Below are 24,175 nucleotides of genomic sequence, written 5' to 3' on the forward strand. Positions count from 1 at the left end.
ATGACTGTAACTATCGGGCACTACAAAATAGTGATCTCAAAGATCTTACTACGTGTTACTAATCAGCTTCACAATCTAAGAATAGGAGCTGTAACGGTTACACGCATGCGCAACGGCGTAAGTAAAACTATGGCAGTACAGTAATTATATCTTGTGGAAGCTTGTAGGTTTAGATAGAAGTACCGTAGTTTTTTATTGCTAAGCAAATCATTAAAAATTAATTGACGTCTACTAGATCTGTCTAATGGTTTGCTCGCGCACCGAGAACTGGTTTACAAGGACTGCAGAGATATATCAACATCTTCCTATGGCGGAATCTATCCCTATGATTGCACGGCGTCAGAATATTTACGACGGTATTTAGTTTTGGTGTGTGGAATCTACATTTGGTACACTGTGTTTTAACGACTAGACTACTTGTTTGCTGAAGAGAAAAAGGCGAGTAGTCGCGAGACAGAACTACTTGGAACCTTTTTTCAGTTTCTAGCGAATTTTGACTTTGACCGAGCCAGTGACGTCATTGTAAGTATTTTAGTGGGTTTATTGGTATCGGCTACAGAATTTCATTAGGACTAGTAGTCTAGCTTTTGATGTTTCTCTTGCAGTTTGATTTCCTTCTATATTGATATTAATTTAATGTAATTGATATCAATTAAATATATTAATATTAATAATTTATAAAAAGCTGCTAGCGCTTTGTGTAAAGCCAGAAGTTGTCTTCAATCAAATAAGAGATGTAGGACTCAATGCTGCAGCGGTATCATGTGGACACACTAGAATTAAAGTCTGTGACATCAGTGTGGAAATAATGGTCGAACATCAGACAAGTCCCGCCAAATGTGGTGTTTGTTTGACCAAATACTACAACAGTGTTGGGACGTGTTTGAACAAAACACCAACCCGTGTGCATATAGTTATGATAAAATTTAGTGAGAACCTTGTCTCTTAAGCATGTAATGGGGTTTCCAATTGATTTCATGAGCATAGGTACCTCCTAGCTGATCATGATATGTCCAACAAAAACCTCAGCTGCTTTTAATGCGTACAGTATTCTCTCCTGGAAATTGGTAAAGTTCAGTATTTGGTTATCTTAGGTTAAAAGCTGATCAAAATTACCTGCAAAATGGCCACAGTAGAGGTAGGACTTAATTATACATGTCACACCATACAAGAATGTTTTACGTGGACTCAATTTGTCCAAGCAAAATAATTCCCTATTTTTTACACTGTAACTTTGATAAGTACTAACTATGGCAACTATTATTGAATAGTGGATGTACAATAATGTTTGGCTGCTTGTCTTTCTTAGATCGAATACGTACTAAAGATACAGTTAGTGTTTGTGTAGTGTTCACCTTTAGGGGTTTTCAGGCTATCTGGAAACATACGTGGATGTGCGTCTGTTAACAGAGGTTTTTCTTAATTGGTAATTAGGCAATTAAGGGAAGGGCGTTTGTGTTGTTACATTATTGTCTAGCTGCTGTCAAGGATTAAAGGACAAGAGCTCTCTTTAATTAATCATGAGCTTGTCATCAAGAGTGTGTAACAATGAACAATCATGTACAACCCTGGACAGTTACAAGAACTACATCACTTTCCAGTCTTCATCTGTCTCTAGAAACAACTAAAATGTCATATATCGTGAATATCGTCAAGCGTCCCTTTCTGGATGGCTGGAAGGATAAAGACTAAGGAGGGGTGGACAAATGGTGTTGCACAGTATTTCTGTTTTGTAAATGTCCATCACTGCATGCTTACTGTGAATGTGTGAGATGTGACTTTACTACAATGATAGACCATGAGCAAACAAGGCAAAGCTGCTATGCTCAATGGCAAGTGTAGTCAGAAAGCTCATACACCTAAGACTCTAGAGATGCCAGACATTATGTAACAAGGGCAACAAACACAGTGTCGTTCTGTTTGTGTGACAGTGGCGTACCAAGGCATGTTTCCAGGTTGCCCGTAGACCTCCAAGAGGTGGGCATTACCTTAGCACAAGTGCCTGTTAGCGTGAGTACTGAAGGATCCTTTTTCAGAACTGTAGTTTAATTAACTTAAGAAGAGTGTTGGATCATTGACGCTATGCAATAGCAACAGGCTTGAATTAGGATGTGTATGTGAATGGTAACCAACTGCGCTATGTCATTAATAATAATTTCTCTTCTTAATATTAACTTTGGAAACCCCACAAAGAAAATTCTGGGTACACGCCTGTGTGATAAAGTGGATTGGAGCTTGTGAGAATGGTTGGACACGTACATGGTACACAATGCATCAAGGGTGCTAACATGGTATCGAATTTGCAGATCAGCTAATATAAGGATGGGCAGATTCACGGGTAGGGGTGCTTGTTGGTAAATGTTTAGCAACTACTAAAAACTGTACAGGAGGCTAAAATACAACAGCTTGTGGATGCTGATAGGTACAACATTAGGAATTCTTGAAGTTCAAAAGTTCATGTAAGAGATGGTAATCTCAGGATGACTGTATTTGTAGTCATTACAATGTATACTATAACATAGTACAATATAGTATAGTAATAACATCTAATGGCATAAGAATTGTTTCCTTTTCTGACAGTCTCTGTGCTTAATTAAGTCGTTCTTTTGTTATGAATCCTAGGCACAAAACAAAGATAGAAAACAAACTACTAGCATGCATTCCTGGGGTTCATTGTTGACCCAACTGCATGATCTTACAGCTCACGAGAAAAGCTACCACAATCTTGAATTCTTTGAACAGAAGTGGTTTGGTCGAAAGGAAGTGAGTGTCCTGATTCCATAAGTGTTTGTGCGCAATAGAATATACATCTATGTTGTTGATTGTTCAATTGATCAGTAGTTTGCAGATATTGTGTTAATATATTGGATAGTTACAGTTACTATGTGGAACAGTCATAGTAGATAAAACTGAATACAATATTCCTTGTATGTCGGCTTCTGTTCGATAATCTACTAAGTAACTTACTATGGATTTTTTGTTGACTTTTTGCAAATAGTTATCGAATGTGTTTTATTAAAGAGAGGTAAATGGACTCTGACTAGTTACTATCAATGTTTTTTCTGGTCAGAAAGTATGACAGACACTAGATTCAAGGGGCAAGTAGGATGAGAATCTGAGAACCAGCTGATGGTTGAGGCTTGACTGAACACAGTATGTTTAGTGTAACATCGAGAATACAGTGTTCCATCTAAGCTTTTTGAGAGGGGCACAACATTCTGCCCCACTTTAAGTAGTGTGCTCTGCTCACCATGAGCAGCTGTGAAAACTTACAAAATTAAACAATCATAAACTACATTGAATACAGTTTAAGTACATATTTGGTCATCATGTCATGCAAAACAGCATCAAGTTGAGCCTGTCCAGTATTATATTTTGTTTTGGTACCGGTATTTGTAAGCCATGGTACCCTTCTTGATGTTGTGTGTGTGTGTGTGTGTGTGTGTGTGTGTGTGTGTGTGTGTGTGTGTGTGTGTGTGTGTGTGTGTGTGTGTGTTTGCATGTGTGTGTAGCGGTCAACATCCACCAGCTAGGATCAGTATGAAGTTGGGCTTGGATATTAGTTGATGGTGTCACCCTCTTCATCCTAGATTGTACAGCTGTGGAGGTCTTGCAAGGTACTCAGCCTAAAAATATTTCACGAAAAACAAAGGCTAAGCATTTGTCTTGATACTGGTACCTTACGACATGGAACGTTCAGTCGTTACTAGATGTAGACGGCTTCATTGAAATGGGACACCACTGTGTTGTGATTTGAAAAAGGTAGGAGTATTTCACAATCGCTGTGTTAGATCTGGTTTGGGTATATCATGAATCCATCAGCGGAAAGACTACCTTTCAATGAATGCTCTGTTAACAAGATGGGTGACATGGAGAATATAACAGAATAATAGCTAAAAGACGACTGGAATGGTTGGGTCATTTGGCAAGGATGACTGACGACAGAATTCCCAAGAGAATTCTTTTCGAATGGCTACCCAATTCACGGCCACCAGGAGGCCCTTGAAAGCATGATGAAATGAATGGAGATATATAATATGCATAAGTAGACAATGTTTAGCTCCTTTGTACCCTTATGATTAAGGAGTAGTGTGGCCAGTTACGGCAGCAATAAATAGTAGTAGTAGTAGTAGTAGTAGTAGTAGTAGTAGTAGTAGTGTTTATTACTCAGCAAAAGCATCCACCGGTCATGCCCATACTACAAAAGCCACTACAACGGCACTCAACACAACACTATATCAATCCATTCAATTAAAACAAACCCACTTAAGTCAACGTCACAATCTACTTAGTGAGGCAAGCCTCACTGTTGATTAAATCCATGTCATGACATTTTAGAGGCCTGTGCTTGGCTGATCTACTTCCGCGAATGCACAAAACAGAAGATCTTATTAGAGAAAAGCTGATCCGACATCTCAGAAGTTCCATCACTAAACTATATTTCTTTTCAGTTTTGTTGGCAATTAAACTGGCAAGATGTTTGTAGAAGGTGGAAGTTTCAGAGCCCATGCCATCGGTAGAGGAAAAACCACGGAGTGAAGCTGGCATGTTCCACTTCCAGTACTCGATGCGCATATTCACGTTTTTTTCCACATTCATGGATGTTGAATGCTGATCTCAAAGAGCCTTGACTATTGGAGCGCGCGTTTGGGTAAAATACCCTTACATCAAAAAATGCACGGTCTCCTTTTGTCCAGACTCCTCTCGCTGAAAGATCAAGTGTAGCCTCGTCAGACATGTTCGCTGTTTTCTTCTGAAACTTTTCTCCAGTCAGAGGTTGTAACATCGGTTCTATCGCTACATCATGACACACTTCAGTCAAAAGATCGGCAGTTATATCCCTAATTTCATTGTGCCTTAGCGTCGGAAAGCCACCTTTAGAACATACCATTGCATGGTCAACGTTGAAAGCAGATCCACAGACACATTTTGAAGGTAGATTTGGTAACATCCAACCATAGCGCATGCATAAAGCATCACGAAATCTCCTTTGCTCAAATGAAAAACATGTTCTTCAACCGGTAAAACGGATAGCCAATTTGATGCACCCTTTTCAGAGGCAAGTTCAACGCATCGTTTCATAGATGCTGGGCAATTAGCTTCTATTTCTACTAAAGCTTGTTTCTGAGAAGCCTGTTTTTCAAATTTTGTGGCAGATTTTTCTTTCTGGACAGCTTCGACAGCCACATTGTGGCACTGTTCTTGTTGTATTATGAGAGCTGCTAATGGTGCTGTGATACGACAGGAAGACTTGAACTCAACATCGGACGTGTGAGTTGGATTAGTCAAGTTTAAACCTCCAAGTCGACAAGGTAGAGCCAACAAATCTCTCACATCTTGGCTACAATGTTGCTGGCCGGTTATGGCAGGAATGAAATAATCACGAGTGGCTTCCTCAAACGGCTGCATCATGGAAGAGATGTTTTCGACAGTTCTTGATATGTATGACCATTGATAAGACAAGCCATGAGTAAATGCAGAATAAGCAACATGTGGTTGTGTTAATGCAATCTCTGACAAGCGTTTTACTTGCATGACCCATTTATCTACCTTTCTGCTGTAGTAGTAGTAGTAGTAACGAACTTTCTTTGACGTCAGGGTCTTCAACCCTAATGCCTCATCCTACAAATCAGTGCAGATCCCGTCATTATATAAACGGCAGGAACAAGAGAAGAAAAGGCGATACGAGGAACGAATTAATAACATGGAGCTTTCATCGTTCACGCCAATCATTTTAGCATGCACTGGAGGATGCAGTAAACTGACGTCTATTTTTTTGAAAAGACTAGCCTCACTTTTATCGGAAAAGCACCACACCGAGTACAGCACAACTATCAACTGGCTGAGATGTCGACTGTCATTTGCACTCCTTCGGGCCTGCGTGATGTGTTTGCGAGGATGCAGGTCCAAGCTTCACAGAACCTCAAGGGACTTCAACATTCTGCTGGAAGCAGCAGAAAGTAGATTATAGAAGACTGTTTATCTCAAAGTTGTTACAACCTAGAAACTTGTTGCTATAGAGGAAGCTTTTACATACAGTAGTAGTATTTTGAAAAAAGTAGTAGAGATTTTATTACTATTAGTAGTAGTAGTAGTAGTAGTTTATTCAAGTAGTAGTAGTAGTAGTGTGTTAGCAGATGCCGTTTGATTGTTCAAATACACCAGTTCTCTCAGTAGTAGTAGTAGTAGTAGTAGTAGTGATTAGTCCCGGATGTAGACCTGTCATGGCGGCGCGCATCATTCGGTAACATTTTGCCAGTTCATTTCAGTTTACGTTCGTTCCTAGGTTTGAGGATTACTTCGTTAGTTTGTTTTTGGTTTCACCACGATCCACAACGATTCTATAGTGTGGGGGACAGAAAATCTCTTTCAACGGTCAACCGAGATTTGAATTTCAAAAGTCTCCTGTTCTGTTCAGCCTCGTCACTGTCTACTCCTTAACATATTGGTCTGAGATTTAAATTGTGACTTCTACTTCTAAGTGTTCAACTGTCCAGCGATCTCTCGGTGATGTCTAAATGCTGCTTATGCAACAGCAGCGGCCGCTGTATGAACTGTCGCTGTGCCAAGTTGGGCCAATTCTGTAGAAATTGCAATCCACTCAACCACAACCGCTGCCAAAACTGGGAAGCAAGAGGGAAATATCAACTACAACGTCCTAAAACTGCTGGTACCACTTCTAGCAAGATATCCCCGACGAAGCCGTGCATGTCAAGTGATGATCATCAGGCGCCTACAATCATGGACTCGCCAGTGAATCAGCATTCAGGTCATGATAAGCCACTGTCTTACGCTTCGGTTGTTGCTCGGTCTAGTTCTCCAGGAGGTAAAGCACTCTCTTCATCCAGTCTAGAATCTAGTGTCCTTACTGCTGCAACAAGAATGCTTTATTCCGATGCCGTCCAGCTGCACCCACCTTGTTCTTCGTTGTCGCAAAGGCAACTGCCTTGTTCTAAGTTATCGCAAAAGCAGACACTTGAACAGTCCAGGGTCCATCCTAAATTGCAACAGCAGACAAGTTCACCAGTCGCTCACATTGTCGATATGATATCTAACACCCAGGAAGATGAAGACATTCATGACTTAAATCAAACAGCTTCTCCTTCCCTAGAGTTACATGAACGCCTTCCTTACAGAGTGATGGCATCACCAAATTTCAGTTGGGGTTCACTGAATGGTGTTGAAGTGATGAGTCAAATAGAACAGGCTTACCAAGAAGTTGTTCATTGGAGAAGGAATTTATTTCAAGTACCATACGGTTCTACTGGTAAAATGTTCGCCTCCGAACTTGCCAGATTGTTTCATGCGTATGCAAGTGCATCTGCTCTTGAGTGTGTCTCATTGACTGCTGCTATGGTGATGCCCCATCTTCTGCTACAGAAGCCACACAAGCGGTCCAGAGGTCCTGATCATGTCTCTTGTCTGACCCGTCGCTTAGAAGCCTGGAAGGCGGGTGATATCAAGGCTCTGTTGTATGAAGCCAAGACGATCCAACAACATCTAACTTATAGTAGGTCTTCTAACAAGGCAACCAAAATCGACGATCTTCCTCACGTTTTCGCTGGTCATTTGAAGAAAGGAAATGTGAATGCTGCTATGCGTTTACTGTCTGATGAAGGTGCTAATGGTCTTTTACACCTGGATGACTACCTGACAAATTCAAGTCAAAAAACCGTGAGAGATGTACTCAAAGAAAAACATCCAAATGCTTCTTCCCTCGATCCTGACTATGTTGTGAATTCTAAAGAGAACGCTTCTCCAGTCCATCCTGTCTTGTTTGATTCTCTTGATGGACAACTGATCAGGAATACAGCAATGCGATGTTCTGGTGCAGCTGGTCCTTCTGGCCTTGACTCGACTCAATGGAAACGCCTGTGTACGGGATTTCACACTTCCTCCAAAGATCTCTGTAATGCTCTAGCTGCTGTTGCTCGTCGAATTTCAACAGAGATAGTAGATCCTGACGGTATCTCAGCTCTAGTGGCTTGTCGTCTTGTACCTCTGAACAAAAATCCTGGGGTGAGACCAATTGGTGTGTGTGAGACAGTTAGAAGAATTATTGGAAAGGCGGTTCTTTCTGTGGTCAAGTCTGACGTGCTCTCGGCAACCGGAACCTTGCAGCTTTGTGCAGGACAGATTGCTGGGTGTGAGGCTGCAATACATGCCATGCAGTCATTGTTTGAAGATGACAATACGGAAGCCATACTACTTGTAGATGCAACAAATGCCTTTAATAGCTTGAACCGTCAATTGGCTCTAAAGAACATCTCAAGCACTTGTCCAGCAATTCATACCGTATTGCTCAACACATATCAACAGCCTTCACCCCTATTCGTTGGTGGGGAAGTCTTGTTGTCGCGTGAGGGAACCACACAGGGAGATCCTCTCGCGATGGCAATGTACGCCTTGGCCACAGTACCTCTGCTGAAAAAAGTACAAACAGAAGGCAGCACCCAAGTCTGGTATGCCGATGATGCTGCAGCCGGAGGAAAGATACAAGCAGTCAAACAATGGTGGGAGAAACTCTCCATACATGGAGAAAAATTTGGATACTTTCCAAATGCCAAGAAATCCTGGTTGATCGTCAAACCGAATTGCCTTGAAGAAGCCAAACGTGTGTTCTCAAAAACGGCTGTGAACATCACCTCTGAAGGTCGAAAGTATTTAGGAGCTGCACTGGGAACTGAAAATTTCTGTAACGGCTATCTCAGTGATGCAATCTTAGACTGGACACGTCAGATTGACAAATTGGCTTCCATTGCCCAAAGTCAGCCACAAGCAGCTCATTCCGCATTAAGTCACGGTCTTCTGGGCAGGTGGATTTTTACTGCGAGAACAAATCAGAATTTCAAAACTTTTGCTGGGCTTTTAGAATCATCAATACAATCTCAACTGATTCCTGCTATAACTGGTCGTTCGGCCCCTGGAGAACTGGAAAGAAAACTCTTCTCCTTACCAGCCAGACTTGGTGGTCTGGGAATCACAGATCCAACTTCATTGTCTTCTGAATACTTAAACTCTCGAAAGATGACTGCACCGCTTGCTGACTTCATTTTGAATCAGGAGATCACTCTAGGAGATGCCCCAGATCAACAGGATTCTCTCAAAAAGCAAATTCGCAAGCACAAAGGGCTAGAAATCAAAACTCTTGCTGATAATGTTCGAGATAACCTCTCACACCAACATAAAAGAATGTTCGAGTTAGCAAATGAAAAGGGGGCATCAAACTGGCTCACAGTGCTGCCATTGGAGGATCACGGCTTCTCATTACATAAGTCTGCATTCAGAGATGCTCTATGCCTCAGATATGGATGGGTCCCCCCTCATATGAGTGAATCTTGCCCTTGCGGTGGAAAAATGTCAGTGGAGCATGCTATGTCCTGCCCCACGGGAGGCTTTCCAACTATACGCCATAATGAAATCCGAGATATGTTTTCTCATCTGTTGTCTGATGTCTGTCATGATGTGGAAACGGAGCCCACGTTGCAATCACTAAGTGGAGAGACGTTCTCTTTACGTTCAAGCAGTCGAGATGATGATGCAAGATTAGACATTTCGGCAAGAGGTTTTTGGGGAGGAAGATTTGAGAAGACATATTTTGATGTCCGGGTGTTTAACCCCAATGCCACCTCGTACACATGTTTTGAAGTTGCATCATGCTATAGAAGACAGGAACAAGAGAAGAAAAGGAAATATGAAGAAAGACTGAGAAAAGTAGAAAATGCTTCCTTTACACCTATTATCCTTTCTTGCACTGGTGGCATGAGCAAGCTTACAACGTCATTTACCAAAAAGCTGGCCTCAATGATATCTGAGAAAAAGGACACTCCATACGGTAGCGTGATCAACTGGCTAAGATGTCGACTCGGGTTCGCACTCCTAAGAGCTTCCATAATGTGCATCAGGGGCAGCAGGTGCAAACGCTACGTCAGGCCGGAAAACAATATTCTCCTGGCTACGTCTGAGGGGCACCTGGCCTCCTCAGCTTAGTGACTTTACTGTACATGACATAGTAGTAGTAAAAGTTGTACTATTGTATATGACAGTAATTGTTTAGTAGTAGTAATAGTTTATTGCCATTCGCTGTAGGTTGCCGTTTGTGTATACGTAGTCTGCTATTGTTTCAAATACACCATATCTTCTCAGTAGTAGTAGTAGTAGTAGTATGTGTGTGTGCACTTGTCTAGAAAAACAGCAAATCAGTTATTGTACAGGAAATAGCCGCTATCCATTATTATTAGATTATACTCATCAGGTGCTTTCTGATAATTAACCATAAGTAATTATTTTAGGAAGTTCATTGATCTTAGTGAAAGGAACTGGGTATATCCCTACCGTGCATTACCCTGTACACAATGCCAACTTGTACACAATGCCATGACATTCTATTATCTTGGCATTGTTTTGATGTAATATAGCAGTGAATTAAATCGGTACTTTTGTCAGAGTCTGAAATCAGCATATGATTCTGTGGCAAATGAGCTTCGTCATCTTCAAAAAGTTTTTTCTCAACGGAGAAGTGGTATGTCATCTCAGTGGGAGACACAGATGAGTCAACTGTGCCAACAACTACTGACATTTGTTTCTGTGAGACAGCAAATGATGCAATAGTATCCTTTCAGCGATGTATCTTCAAGGCTGTTTCTCTATATCAGATTTTTTACTTGTTTGAGACTTTGACTGTCATACTAGCTACTGCGAACTAGCTGCAATGGCAACCTCTTTAGTTCTTATAGACTACAATAAAGAATTGTCAAAGATTGGGACTCTCAAGCAACAGTAAGTGTCAACAATGAATGTAATGAAAGCAATGAATGTATGAGTGAGTGGAAATATATGATTATTTGCTATCTGGTAGAAGTTGATTAAATGAATAATTTCTATTATTTATGTGACAATATTTTGAAATTTAATAGTTTAGTGGGTGCTTGAGTGATGTTTTTTAGCATGTTTTGGTTTTAATATCAAGCAGGGAGTTAATTTTAGATGGTCTCAAGGCAGGCACAATGTCACATGCTATAGAATTTAATGAATGTAGTGTATGTGCTCATAACAGCATACACAGTAGTGTCACTTATTTGTAAGTGCTTGTTATAGGGACACCTTATCTCCAGCACGCGGTCATCATGTGACCACAAGATCAGTGGTGTAAAATTTGAAACCACAAAATCAGCCAATGTGCAGAAAAAATCAATGACTTTTTGCATGACGGTAGATAGGGCCTATTGAAAGGGCATCCGTAGAGGTGTGAGAATGAGGTATCAAGACTCTCTCAGAGACAGATTTCCAGATTGGTTTGAGAAGGAGCAGAGGAAATGCACGAATCAAAGTCAGCTTTTCGAAGAGGGCAGTAAGGTCTATGAACAAACTAATTAAGGGGATTGGGTGGTACGAATATAGAATGTAGGATAGGTTGTTGTATTGGTCTCTTTGTGTTTGTCATATAGTTGTACGTGTATTGTTTATGTATGTGCGAGTGTGTATGAGTCCTTGGTGGGACCTGCAGTATGTGCGATAACAATAAAATTCATTCATTCATTCATAAATAGGGCTGATAATGGAGGCAACTTTTTAAGTCTTGCCATGATATTTGTAAACATCTATATGCTACACATCTATATCTATATCGGAGAGCTGTCATGTGTTTGTGTGTCTGTGTGTTTCTATGTACCCGCGTATATCCCTAGCAGCGAGTCACAGTGCCACAAAATTTCTTGCTGATCAAATCCACCTCCACGCACGCATGAATTCCTCTAAATCGAGGCATCAGATCTGCACCAAATTTAAACTGCCCATTCCTGACCTGAGACAGTATGCACGAAGCGTATCTTTATATACCAGAGACGTCGATAACAGCAAGATATTTTGACTATATCTAGCTTCAAACTGCAGTTTAGTTGCTCCAGCTGTATTTGGTAGGAATTGTTGTGGCTGTTCGCATTTACTAACATATGTCAGCTATAGCATGCTGTAATTTATATTTAGCTAAAGGTGCGGTTGAATATCTATATAATCAAGATACTTTTGTATGTGTGTGACATATTAATCTCAGTGACTATTTTTGTGCTTTATTATTATTGATACAACTCAAGTATTTGCCTTGATGGTTGAGTTTGATAATAGCTCGACAGATTTAGTAGAATATGATCAATAATGTATCTGGAACATTTGTGAAGGTGTGGAAGCTTGCATTTTTTGGAGCCAATGGAGAGTATGAGCAAGATGATTAAGTAATCAACATCTTGCGAGGTTACAGTGATATTGCCTTGAATCATTGATGAATTTATGTGTAGAGATGAACTTCAATGCCTTGAGCTAGTGAATGAGAGTCAGATCAGAATAGCATCTTGTCAGTTTCTTGAGGCATTACTAAGTCTGGATGCTTGTAAATCGTTGTTGATGTCGTGGAATGGGCCATCACCACAGGTATCAAATGGTAGCACGTGAAAGGTGTATGATTAGTTTTACTGCTAACTTAGAAGAAGAGACATGTTTGGTAAACCAAGGGTTTACTGATATACTTTACTAATAGTGTACGGTTAACTTTTTCCAAGTCTGTGGATTTAAGAAGAACAGCATGGTCAGGCTTGGTATATGTTTGGTTAGGAAACTTGATTCTTAGTGTCAGCCTTTCAAGAAAGCAGAAAATGTATACAGTGTGCCCACCATGCCATACTACAAGATGACATCAGTCATCTCACTCATCTGTATTTCATATGGAACTTTTAGTCAGTGTGTTGCAGCTAGGCTTCATGATATTCATGGTTTGCTCATTTAGGGCACATTGTTGGAGGATCAAGCGTTACTTTCACCTTCATTAGATTAATTAATATATACACATATATTGCTTGCTCAACTAATTTGTGAAGTATAACAATATGCATGAGTATATCGATGTTTGTGATTAGTGAAGACATGCAATATAACGATTAATGGGTGACTTCTAATATTGCCAGACCATAAATTATTGTGAATTGGTTTTCGTGTGTAACCCCTCTCAATTCTAGCAAATAGAATTCGTTAATTTGGCTACTTACAGAAATGTCTTTAATTAAAGTGTTTGTTGACTGTTTGTTGTATTCTAGAGTGTTTCAGTATGTACATGCTTTGAGGTTGTTTGCATGTACAGTTGTAGAGGTGTGATGTTCATGCACATGGATCCTTGCATTGTTACAGCATGTAGTAACTTTCTCACATGAAGACAGGTCTATGAGAGTTATTGTTGTATATGTAGATCATCAATGCTTTATCCGTTTAGCAGCAGTGTAGCTTCATGAGTTACCTTTATATTTCTATGCTAGTGCTTTTTGATATGCAGCTTAGTGTGGGTTAATGAAGCCTTTGAGCAGTATTGTCTTGATGATAATTTAAACTCAAGAGGGTGCAGTCTGAACTACAGCAAATCAGTTGCTGTTTACTGTATTTGAAATAATTTCAAAGCAAGGTTGAGAGGAGTACCACGTACTCACAAGCTCTGTTGTGGACAATAGCGTATGTTTCAAATGATACTCATCAGTTTATATTTGCGTGCACCATGACATGCTATCTAGCTTCTGTAACTTTTATTTCAATAAAGCTTGTTTTGCTGTCAAGAAATTTGAACTTATAAAAATCAGAATGAGCTCAGTGCAGTTTGGAGTTTGAGACTAAACAGGCTTGGTACACTTTTAATCTGCAGTAGTGACGGGAAGCACTATGGTACTGGAATGAAGTAATGTGAGATGTGGGTCAGCTAACAATATATATGAATTTTGATATACAGTTACAATGTAAGTGCAATGTGTCCAATCGTTTCGCTTGTCTCTTGCATGCATTAACAGACAGAAACTTTAATGCAATTGAGACAAAATTATTGGTGATCATTATTTGTATTATTTATAGCAAAACACATTGTTTGTGGTCTTTGTAGTCTTTGTATATTAGAACTACACGGATATTGATATGCTTTTGTGATGATTTGTCTGAAGTTGATTTCTAATAGATTAAGAAACCAAGATTTCTTTTGATAAGTAAATATACTGGAGAGACACAGCTTCATCACTGGCTACGTCAATTTTACTCACTGTTATTGGCTAAAGTATGGATAGCACTACATTTGGGGTTGACGTATGTGGAATTTGAATGCTATGTTTTGTGTATGCCTGTAGTTCTCATTGTATAACCACAAAGTTTTAGTAGCGCAATCTCCCTCTGCAGATGTCAAACTACCAGTTGAGCTTGATTTCTATGCAAGGTACATGTACTAAATAATGGTATATAAATTACAGTAATGTCAAAACTGATTGCTTAAGTAAATTCCTTGAATACGTAAAGCATATATAAATTAATGAATGAAGTAACTAGTATGAGTGTTTGTGAATTTTTCTGATTCAGACTTTTCCAATTTCAAAAAGTGACAAATGCTGTGAATGTTGCTGTTGTCTTTGATGCAAATGGATCAACCGAGGTTTATCAAGGTTATGGTTATCATCTTCCTGATGCTAAAGCAGAGCGTCCGTTTGGTCTAAGCTCTTATCCTGCCATTGTTTCTATTCCATCAGTATGTCTTGTCTATTTTTATTTAGGCACAATGTATTCTAACATTGTACTCTTATAGGATATCGTATTAGAACATTGGCCATCAATTGTGTGTCTTGTAACTGAGAGGTCACAGCACTTGGATCAGAACCCCAACCCATTACAATTTTTAGATGAGGTATGACATAGTATACAGAAATTGTGTATTAGTTTGCTTTTCTGTTTTGGTCACGTTGAGCTTTAACAAAATGCTTTGCCTTTTCAACTGATTGGTTCGTTTTTGCTAAATGAACTTTCTTTGGTTTCCCAATTTTGTTCACAACTTTGTGGTTGCTGAAATCAAGGGATTCTGTTGCTGAGTGAATACAAGTAGCTAAGCTTAAGGGCAATAGAGCAGGAGGGAAAGAGATGCCATAGTCACCCTAAATATATTTCTCCAACTTATCATTGGTGCCATACTGTTTCATATGAGCAACCAGATGAATAGCTTGACAGTTTGGGACAGAAATGAAATTTCACATCTGCTGTGAGTTTTTTATGTGGGACTCCATTTAGAGAGTTACCATATTATTTAAAGTGACAAGAACAGGTACACGCTCCCAGTAGCTTACAACAGACATATGCAAATCCAAGAACAGGGACATCGAGATGCAATTTTTTGAGTGTTGTGCTGTATTAACTAGCATCATTTTTATAGTTAGAGGTATTGATAGATGATACAAAATCTTTAGTTATTTGTCTCTAAAACATTGCTTTTTACACTAGACAACGTGGTGGCATTAAATTCAAATAGTTAAAATTGGCCCATTGATTCTATTGAAATCGTTTGGTGTGTGTGTGTGTGTGTGTGTGTGTGTGTGTGTGTGTGTGTGTGTGTATGGCAGATTGCACATTTGTGTTAATAAAGGCACATTCGGGCAGTTGATGAACAAAAAGAGTTTTGCAGTTGTTGCTGTTAGCCATCAGTAGTATGGTTAGAAGCTGGATGGTGTGATGTAAAGGTAGAAAATTGAGATGTTGAAGCCCTGTGCCAAAAACACGTGATTATGAAGCTTTGTGAATACGGTTGCATCGATAATCGAATCAACTGTCGGATATCAGTCGATATAGTCAATATTGGCATGTATCGGAATAGTTTTAGTTACAGTCAATATTACTAATAACATTAAAATGCATGTAGAAGTGTGGTTGGCACGTGGGGTGAATGCAATGAGTTTGTGTTAGTGCAAAGACCTTCAATACCACGAATATGAATCGATGTAAGTTGTCAACATTGCAGCTGTTAATGAAATGTCAGATCGGCTATTGGTATCAGCCTAAATAAAATTGCCTTATTGGTGCAACCTAATTTATGACTATGTATACTACAGTGAATACCAAAACAAACCCCATCATTGAATGAACTTTACTGACACGAAGTAATTGCTCCATGTTTTCATCAACGAACTTGGTGGTATGGCATTGTTACATGTATGTGAGAGTTCTCCAACTTGAATGACAAGACAGTAAAACTTCAAGTTTAGGCATGAGCTGGAGATGCAGAGACTGAATATTTGAGTCTATTTGCTATGCTGTATTACTTGTCAACGATATTGTACATTCATTTGCTCACATTACAAAACAACTAAGCTTTTCTTATCGAATCACCAAAACCATTAATATACATGCTACTTGACCTAACTTCCACTCTTACCTGATGGTCAAGGGGAGAACGGTGTTTGCTTAATTAAGATTACAGTTAGCCATATTTGCAGACTTATGTAGTAACATGTAGATGCCATTGTTTGTTTAGAAAACACAGAATTTGTATATTGTCACTAAAATTGAAGAAAAGATGTACCTTGTGTTGATCTACAAGTCTCGCCGCCAAAGCAGAGATTTGGCTATAGCATCATTTCTGTCAGGTTCTAGTGCTTTGTTCTTTTGTCAAAGAACTGTGATCATTTTGTAGACTGCTTTTGTTTGTTAGAAATGATTTCAATTTTGAGGAACACAAGGCAGTATAATCTCCTGCATCAGAAAAAGACTAAACAGTGAAGCACTTTTGGCTCTGCAGGTTCTAATATACAGGTATATATAAAGTTTTAGTAATAAAATAAATTGCTAATAATCCATGCTAATCACGTGATTTTTGTAATGCTATGACTTGTGATGCAAAGCATGGACTTTTGTTACTTTATGAAAAAAAAGTTTAAAAGACAGCAGTGTAGCATATTGCGGTGTTTTGTGTTATTGCTGACGGATGTTGTAGTCACAAATTTTCAGGTAATGTTAATTAAGTTAGGGCCAGACCAACTAAATTTCTTGATGCATAGATTCACCCGTCCAGTTTTGAGCTTCACCAGAAAAATAGACTTTGATGTGCTCATGCGCAGTTACATTTTTGTGGTAGGCTTCCTGCATCTTCTTTCGTTTTCTGCTTGTCTCTTCACAGCACCTGTTTCTGTGTCTGTTTCCACGTTCCTCTTGTCCTTTAACAATGGGGCCCTTGTCTCTTTCAGAATTGCTGTTTCCTAGCGCCGTTGCTTTGTTCTCGAATACATGGCTATACACCGAGGCTGCTCATTTGTGTGTCAAACTGCTGTCGCATCAAATTGTTGTCTGATATAGTGCTGTCACCTTTGGATCTTAGCTTCCATGCTTTCCTATGTAGTACATTTACTCATTTTTAGAACACTAACTGTATTGCTTGGGCAGCTGTTTGAAAAGCTTAAGAGAGAACCTTTTAGAAATTAGTTGATAACTTTTAATTTAACTAGAGTGTTGGAACTAATGCATGGAGTCGAAACTGGCGATCCTTGGTTTGCAAAGGATTCTGCCACTATTTGACATGGCACCGTTCTACTTGTGGCCCTAGTCTGTTTGAAGCCTGGATACAGCGCTATACCCTTGGCTACTCTAATGCCATTTACAGGAAAGTTTTTCAAATAAATAAAGAAGCACCATTGTGTGTGTGTGTGTGTGTGTGTGTGTGTGTGTGTGTGTGTGTGTGTGTGTGTGTGTGACAGAGTTTGTGCAGCTGGTGGTCTCTTTTTACCCCTTAGTGGTTGAGACCTTGGGGCTCTGTTCATTATTCAGCATCAAAACTCTGAAAGCTATTGTTTCCAAAACCTCAGCAGCTTAAATTCCACCAGGCTTTCCAAAATATGATGCAGCAACTTTCTATTCAATTATGGAAACATAACTCGAGAATGATTCGTAAGAGACTTCAGCTTGAAGTACAGGATGTTGATAATTGGGACATACGTAGTGCAATGTAAGACTTGTTGGTTTGGGAATGTTTAGGATATATATATATATATATATATATATATATATATATATATATATATATATATATATATATATATATAGCTAGACAAAGTAGGCACAACAAACTGGTTGCAGGGGATAGTATCTTGTTGCCACATCACCATGATGCCTGATCACCAGGGTGATGACGTCAATATACCCCCTGGCCAAAAGAATGGTGAAATTTATATTGGCACTCGCTGAAAAATCCGCCAATGACCCGCCAAAATATATTTTCCGCCAATCTTTAAATGGTATACTCCTGTATATAGATGTCACGTGACTATATTCTAATTGAAGAGTCACTAGCACAGAAAATTTTAATTCGTACACTGAGCGAGGGGGCTGGGGGCTCCCGGTTCCTATGCTGGTGATCGATGACGCATGTTGTCTACACTCACTTGTATAAATACGTCTACGATTGTTTAGTCACTCTCATCATTGTATCCCGAGGCGCGCATGCACCAGAGTTACCGTGGTACCATTGTGGATAGACGGACAGACCAAACGGATGGCCAATGGGAACGTATCACATGCGCTCGTTCATGCCAGTTGATGTGATGATGTCTTTGCATGCATGCATGGTTTCAAGGGGAAGTGAATAGCTATCAGATGTGAACACACGTGACAGTCAAATGTGTCCAGCGCCTTCTCACGCTGTTCATTAGCTTTGACTAATTAGATTCAAAGGGACAGTTGTGCAGCAAAATGGTTTCTTAATATTTTTAAGAAATATGACTCAATTATTTAATGATCAGAACATTCCAAGAGGCAGATGAAGGAATTAGAGCACTCAAACATAATTATTTTAAGAGTTTTTATTCAATAAACAAGTTAGTGAGAGAGAGAGAGAGAGAGAGAGAGAGAGAGCTGTTGACAAGAAGTTGCAATTAGGGTGGGTAGCTAAACTTGAGCTAGCTCTCCCAGCCCTGCTGTTCCCACTTCAGAATGACCTAAGGGGGAACAGCAGGGGTGGAGAGAGACTGGCTCAAGTCTAGTGGGTAGCTGGGATGCGTTTGTTTGTTTTCTTTCTGTTTGTTGTCCCTAGTGGAATCTACATCATGTACATGATGTGAAAGAAATTCAACAACAACAGCAATAATAATCATAATAATATAATTATAATTTTGACTGCAGACTACATCAAATACCGATAAAGGTCATTTTCCATACAATTGCCTAGAAAGCGCAGTCCAGATCGAGTGCCATGATTAAGAAAGAACTCTCAGAACATTGCAAAATCTGCTCTGGCATTTGGTCATCTCATTCTGTTTATCTGTGGACCATATAGCTTCAAACATTAATTAACAGGCACGTTTATATAATGACCTGATCTTACACATATGGATCACGTGCTCTCACTGTTCTTGACATTCTAACACACACACACACACACACACACACACACACACACACACACACACACACACACACACACACACACACACACACACACACACACACACACACACACACACACACACAAATCGCAAAGAAATTGGCAAATGGATAAGGAGCTGCCGTTCATTATAATTACAAACCAGCCAGATGACTGGGTTTCTGTGCACTGCGCAGAAGCTATGGGCCATGCTAAGCAATCTCCTGGAGCCTGGCCAGGTACTCGCAGGAGCACCCACTAAGACGCCAACTGTGGTGTGGGCACCCGAAGTCCCACCAGGACCCCAGTGCCTGATGGACTTTGTCGCAGTTGGGGGCCTTTGCCACCACAGTCAATGATCAAATACTCATTTATACTCCTGAGTCGAGAGAGGCAATTGTGTGTGAGTTTCTTGCCCAAGGAAATTATGCCATAGTTTGCCATCACTGTGACTTGAACCTGAACCCTGCAAGGGTCCCAGATGTAATCCCTCCATAAGATGACTCTCTAACCAACTGAGCTATCGCAACACACACACACACACACACACACACACACACACACACACACACACACACACACACACACACACACACACACACACACACACACACACACACACACCTCAACCCTAAACTGGTTTATTAATTTATCCAGGGAAATCTTACGCCCTAGTGGCGAATGCTCCAGATCTCTGGACACCATGTTATGTTTGTATGTACAACACATCATTACATTACCTTATAACAAAATTAAATTTAGATAAATCTAATCTTTAGATACATAGTTACAAACGTTGTTTGTGTACATATTTACAAATTAAATACTAGGAGAACCAGATTGTGTTAGACCGGTTGGAAAGCGTTTCCTGGAGAAGCAGAGAATTTTCAGGAAGAAGACAGAAAGGACGGAATGAGTTCCAGCTGCAGTGTTGCCGGCCTTCTTTATGGCTGGTGCCAAAATTATGGCATCAAAGCGGTCTTTGGTGCTATGTGATTAATATTAATAGTGATATCAGCAAAATGGCCAAGTCCAAAACTCGAAAAATCAGCTATGTCAAGCAAACTGTTATATACAGTGGTATAGATCAAATGATTGCAAAATGCTCTATGCAGCGTTAGCTGTTTGCTGAGACTAAGTTATTCCATGCCAGGTTTGGTGCCAATATTTTGAAGTCTGGTGCCACAATTGGCACCATCACCATGACAATGGCATCCCTGCAGCTGTTGTCAGCGGTAAAATAGCGTTTTTAGTGCAGTCGTCCTTGGAGTATTGACATAGAGACCTAGATCCTGTGAGAGTCGAGCCCTCTTCACAGTACTCAGGAACCATTTGAAACAGTCTGAACACCTTATTGCACCCTGTTCCCTTACAGCTTTCTTTCGTAGGGTAGGTGTTCCTAACTGTGGACACTCCCCGGTAATTTGAGTTACAAACGCTGTTTCTCTGGTAAACTGCAACAGAGAGAGAGGGAAGCATGTCCGATGTAAGCACCAATGTCTATAAGCTTTGGAACAATACCTGTACGACTAGAATCGCACAACGTCTGCTACCACACTAGCAAAATACAAGTATACGGCATAACGTCTGTGAACAGCCCAAACTGGGGTGTATCCTAGTAGACGATATTCGGAGGGGGCGGAGCTTCTAGAGCATGCGCAACCTCGAGGGTAACACGCATCTTTCGCCGATCTCGCTGTACGAAGTCCACGTTTCCGGGTCTGCTTCTGGACAGTGGATCATCTTGCCGTTGACTAGGCTTTGTAAGTAAGTTCACTACTTACCATTTCGTGCATCTTGTAAGAGACTTTGTCTGCGTAGAGACGCGTACGAAGCCATTTCTTGAGTACGGCTTCTCGAGGGTAAGAGACTGCTGTTCAAGCTGAAGTCGCCTGATTCATACTCTGAACAGATATACGTGGAGTGGAAAGACAGACTACTCATTGCCTAGTGATGGATTAGTTTTAGCGAGTGAAATCATGCCACCTGGGAACCCATTTGGGATAACCAGACATGTAGGACGTTCCGCGTTGTTTCTAGGCAGTCTAGCTTGCTTCTGTATATATGTGATTGGCCAAGTCGAAGATGTTACTACGATAAGTTGCACTCGATAGGTACTGACGCAGATCAGAGTACACGTACACTACAGTCTGTTTATTAGCACTAGCTGCCAGTCCCAGCAACAGTTATGTCTACACTACACACACGCACTAGCTATTTCATAGCTGTAATGTCTAAATCAGAAAGCAGATGCTGTTCTACCTCACTTGCAGGTGCAGTTGATCAAGACTTGTATCTACAGTATAACTAGTAATCCTAGAGAAGTGAAGATGTTGATTGTCGAAAATGTCACTGAGGCTGAAGCTGATGGTTTACGTCAGATAATTGAGCAGCAAGCAAATGAAATAGTGGAACTTGAAAACAACATTAGAGTTCTCGAGTAAGACCTTGCATCGGCAAAGTCTGAGTTGCAAGGAATCTCTCAACACACTGCCAAATGCTAGAATCAAGTTTTACAAGTTTTGTGTTGAGAAATGTGCTTGCTACAGTGTGGAGTTGAATTGAACCAGCAGCCAAGACTATTACTCTATTACTCTGTATAGCAAACCAAAATCAGGCCAAGGTACATCAAGTGATGTAAGCTCATGAGCTCACCGCCTTCCATGAAGGGTTGAATAGGCTAGACGAATTTTTGCTGACTCTAGTTCAACAAGATACACAGTTTCACAGTTCAGGAACGCTAGATGGGGGAAACAAGTAGTGCTATTGATATAATTCAGCCACACAGTGCGTCACGTTCGGTTACTCCGAATGGGTTCCCCTACCGCAAAATCTTCACCTGATAAAACTTCCATCGCTAGGAAATGAGTAGTCTGTCTTTCCACTCCACGTGTATCTGTTCAGAATGTGAATCAGGCGACTTCAGCTTGAACAGCAGTCTCTTACCCTCGAGAAGCCATACTCAAGAAATGACTTCCTACGCGTCTCTACGCAGGCAAAGTCTCTCACAAGATGCACGAAATGGTGAGTAGTGAATTTACTTACAAAGCCTAGTCAACGGCAAGATGATCTACGGTTCAGAAGCAGACGTGGAAACGTGGACTTTGTGTACAGCGAGATCGGCGAAAGGTGCTTGTTACCCTCGAGGTTGCGCATGCTCTAGAAGCTCGGTCCCCCCCGAATATCGTCTATTGTGGACATTTTTTTCTCCGTTACAGAAAGCAACTCGGTCTGAGTAATAGCTGGACTAGATACCTGAATGGTTGCCACACAAGCTGGTATTTTGGGCTGCAATCAAAACCATGTTCTGTTGTGTATCACCCTGATTCACCTGCGAAACTATTAGCACCTCCAAGATTCCGCCCATCACGTCCACAAATTCGAGGTACACGAATCGCTTTTTTGTCGGATCATGAAAGTGCCCTGACGTTAGTTAAGCAATTATCGAGTACTTTGGTAAAGTTTTGAGCCTAGTTACGTTGACTGTAACGTGCTAAAGAAGCGCATTAAGTGCGTGGAGCGAACGTGTATTTCCAGTCCAGTAAACACCTGAATATCTTCACTCACACTAGATCTAGACATCAGTAATCCACTGACAACCTAACTGTTTTCACTGCTAAGTATACTACATCTGGCCACACTAGGGTATGAAATGAGAACAAACAAAGTAGGTGGAATGTCAATATCAGCGACATTAGTAATCCAGTCAGAATTTGACTGTCTTCACTGCTACTAGATCTGGCAACACTAGGACACAAATTGAAAACCTACAAACTCACCTAGGATACGTGGAAAGTCAAAACTACCTTGTCTGATATCAATAATCAGCTCTACCAGCAACGCAAAAAGATGCTAGAACCACAGTTTACAGTTCAGACGTTTATCTAAACATGATTGATCGTCTCCTGCATTGTATCGTAGACAGAACACTTGGTTTCTGCAAAATTGAAAGGCACGACGCCATTGTACACAGAGGTGATAGACCACAGAACATGGTTTCGATTGCGGCCCAAAATACCAGCTTGTGAGGCAGCCATTCAAGTATCTAGTCCAGCTGTTACTCAGGCTCAGTCGCTTTCTGTAATGGAGAAAAAATGTCCACATTGAATTAGGATACACCCCGCGTCCAAGCTGTTTACAGGCGTTATCCCGTATATTTTGCTAGTGCGCTAAACGCTGACGTTGTGCGATTGTAGTAGTACAGCTACTAGTAGTAGGTACCGTTACGAAGCCTAGACAATGGTGCGTATATCGGACATATTTCACTGTCTCTTCGTGCAGACTACCAGAGAAACAGCGATTGTAACTCAAATTACCGGGGAGTGTCCACAATTAGGTACACCTACCCTTAGATATTGTCTTATCACTGTGCCTTCTAGAGGTCGCGCACCTCACACATCACATCCCCGGCAGCCACCAGAGCACGTTCCCCAGTCTCTCTCATCCCTCTCTCCAACGTTCCAAACTATCACAACGCAATGAACCCCACACCGCTCTTGACCTCACAGCCTCATCATACCATTTCTCCTCTGATACTTCAACGTCTATAGCTAGAAGCCGATCTTTTCTCATCTATCTCTTCTTTGACACACACACACACACACACACACACACACACACACACACACACACACACACACACACACACACACACACACACACACACCACACACACAAACACAAACACAAACAAGCACACGCACACACACACGCACACACACACACAAATCCAACGTGAAGACGTTGCTCCACGTACTAAATTAATTAACTTAACTAAAATAACTAAATCCTCGTCATTCATATCATGGACATGCACGTGAGTTACTTGATGAAGAGGAGCAGCCTGCAATACGTTCGCGTCATCTCGCGTGCACGTGTTCGTGTGTAGCCACTTACTACGCAAATCCACGCCCCCAATTAGTCAGTGCTTTGTTTGAATAATTGGACAATGTAAAAACATTATTGAAGCTCGTTAGCACTGCTGGGACG

The 24,175-nt window shown here is 40.6% G+C and overlaps 3 protein-coding genes and 1 long non-coding RNA gene across 6 annotated transcripts in view; 3 read left to right on the top strand and 1 right to left on the bottom strand.

The window, feature by feature from the left end:
* The first annotated feature begins 277 nt into the window (after positions 1–277).
* On the top strand, positions 278–16,712 carry LOC134192368 (KICSTOR subunit 2-like). Of its 2 annotated transcripts, XM_062661106.1 has the most exons (13): positions 299–356; positions 413–522; positions 2,623–2,763; positions 10,447–10,610; positions 10,693–10,779; positions 12,177–12,230; positions 12,294–12,426; positions 13,982–14,077; positions 14,148–14,233; positions 14,374–14,539; positions 14,597–14,695; positions 16,310–16,421; positions 16,487–16,712. In XM_062661106.1, exons 1-13 carry the CDS (start codon positions 308–310, stop codon positions 16,552–16,554), a joined length of 1,365 nt encoding a protein of 454 aa, XP_062517090.1. In that variant the 5' UTR covers positions 299–307; the 3' UTR covers positions 16,555–16,712. The 2 variants fall into 2 exon arrangements, with proteins under 2 accessions (XP_062517091.1, XP_062517090.1); XM_062661107.1 differs by lacking the exon at positions 413–522 and having other exon boundaries at positions 278–356.
* On the top strand, positions 6,242–10,158 carry LOC134192371 (uncharacterized). Its single transcript, XM_062661110.1, has one exon. The coding sequence runs from the start codon at positions 6,511–6,513 to the stop codon at positions 9,988–9,990; it is 3,480 nt and encodes a 1,159-aa protein (XP_062517094.1). The 5' UTR covers positions 6,242–6,510; the 3' UTR covers positions 9,991–10,158.
* Positions 16,713–22,801: 6,089 nt separating the features above from the next.
* On the bottom strand, positions 22,802–23,783 carry LOC134192503 (uncharacterized). 2 transcript variants are annotated; one of them, XR_009971940.1, is made up of 3 exons: positions 23,706–23,783; positions 23,577–23,651; positions 22,802–23,264 (listed from the first exon to the last, which is right to left on the bottom strand). It is a non-coding gene; the product is annotated as an uncharacterized LOC134192503 (long non-coding RNA). The 2 variants fall into 2 exon arrangements; XR_009971939.1 differs by having other exon boundaries at positions 23,533–23,651.
* Positions 23,784–24,162: 379 nt separating this feature from the next.
* LOC134192011 (A disintegrin and metalloproteinase with thrombospondin motifs gon-1-like) overlaps positions 24,163–24,175 on the top strand; it is a 10,294-nt gene continuing 10,281 nt past the window's right edge. Inside the window, exon 1 of the mRNA XM_062660679.1 lies at positions 24,163–24,175. This exon is cut by the window's right edge and continues 153 nt beyond it. The gene's annotated coding sequence lies outside the window, so the exon portion shown is untranslated.

The sequence above is a fragment of the Corticium candelabrum genome, chromosome 16 (genome assembly GCF_963422355.1).
Source record: "Corticium candelabrum chromosome 16, ooCorCand1.1, whole genome shotgun sequence".
Lineage (NCBI taxonomy): Eukaryota > Metazoa > Porifera > Homoscleromorpha > Homosclerophorida > Plakinidae > Corticium > Corticium candelabrum.

What these genes read in the sequence shown, in the direction of transcription:
- LOC134192371 (XM_062661110.1), top strand. Translation starts at nt 6,511, where the DNA reads ATGTCTAAATGCTGCTTATGCAACAGCAGCGGCCGCTGTATGAACTGT.
- LOC134192368 (XM_062661106.1), top strand. Translation starts at nt 308, where the DNA reads ATGGCGGAATCTATCCCTATGATTGCACGGCGTCAGAATATTTACGAC. An exon ending in GGAATGGGCCATCACCACAG is followed by an intron (nt 12,427 to 13,981) that starts GTATCAAATGGT and finishes GATTTCTAATAG; the next exon opens with ATTAAGAAACCAAGATTTCT. An exon ending in CCATTGTTTCTATTCCATCA is followed by an intron (nt 14,540 to 14,596) that starts GTATGTCTTGTC and finishes GTACTCTTATAG; the next exon opens with GATATCGTATTAGAACATTG.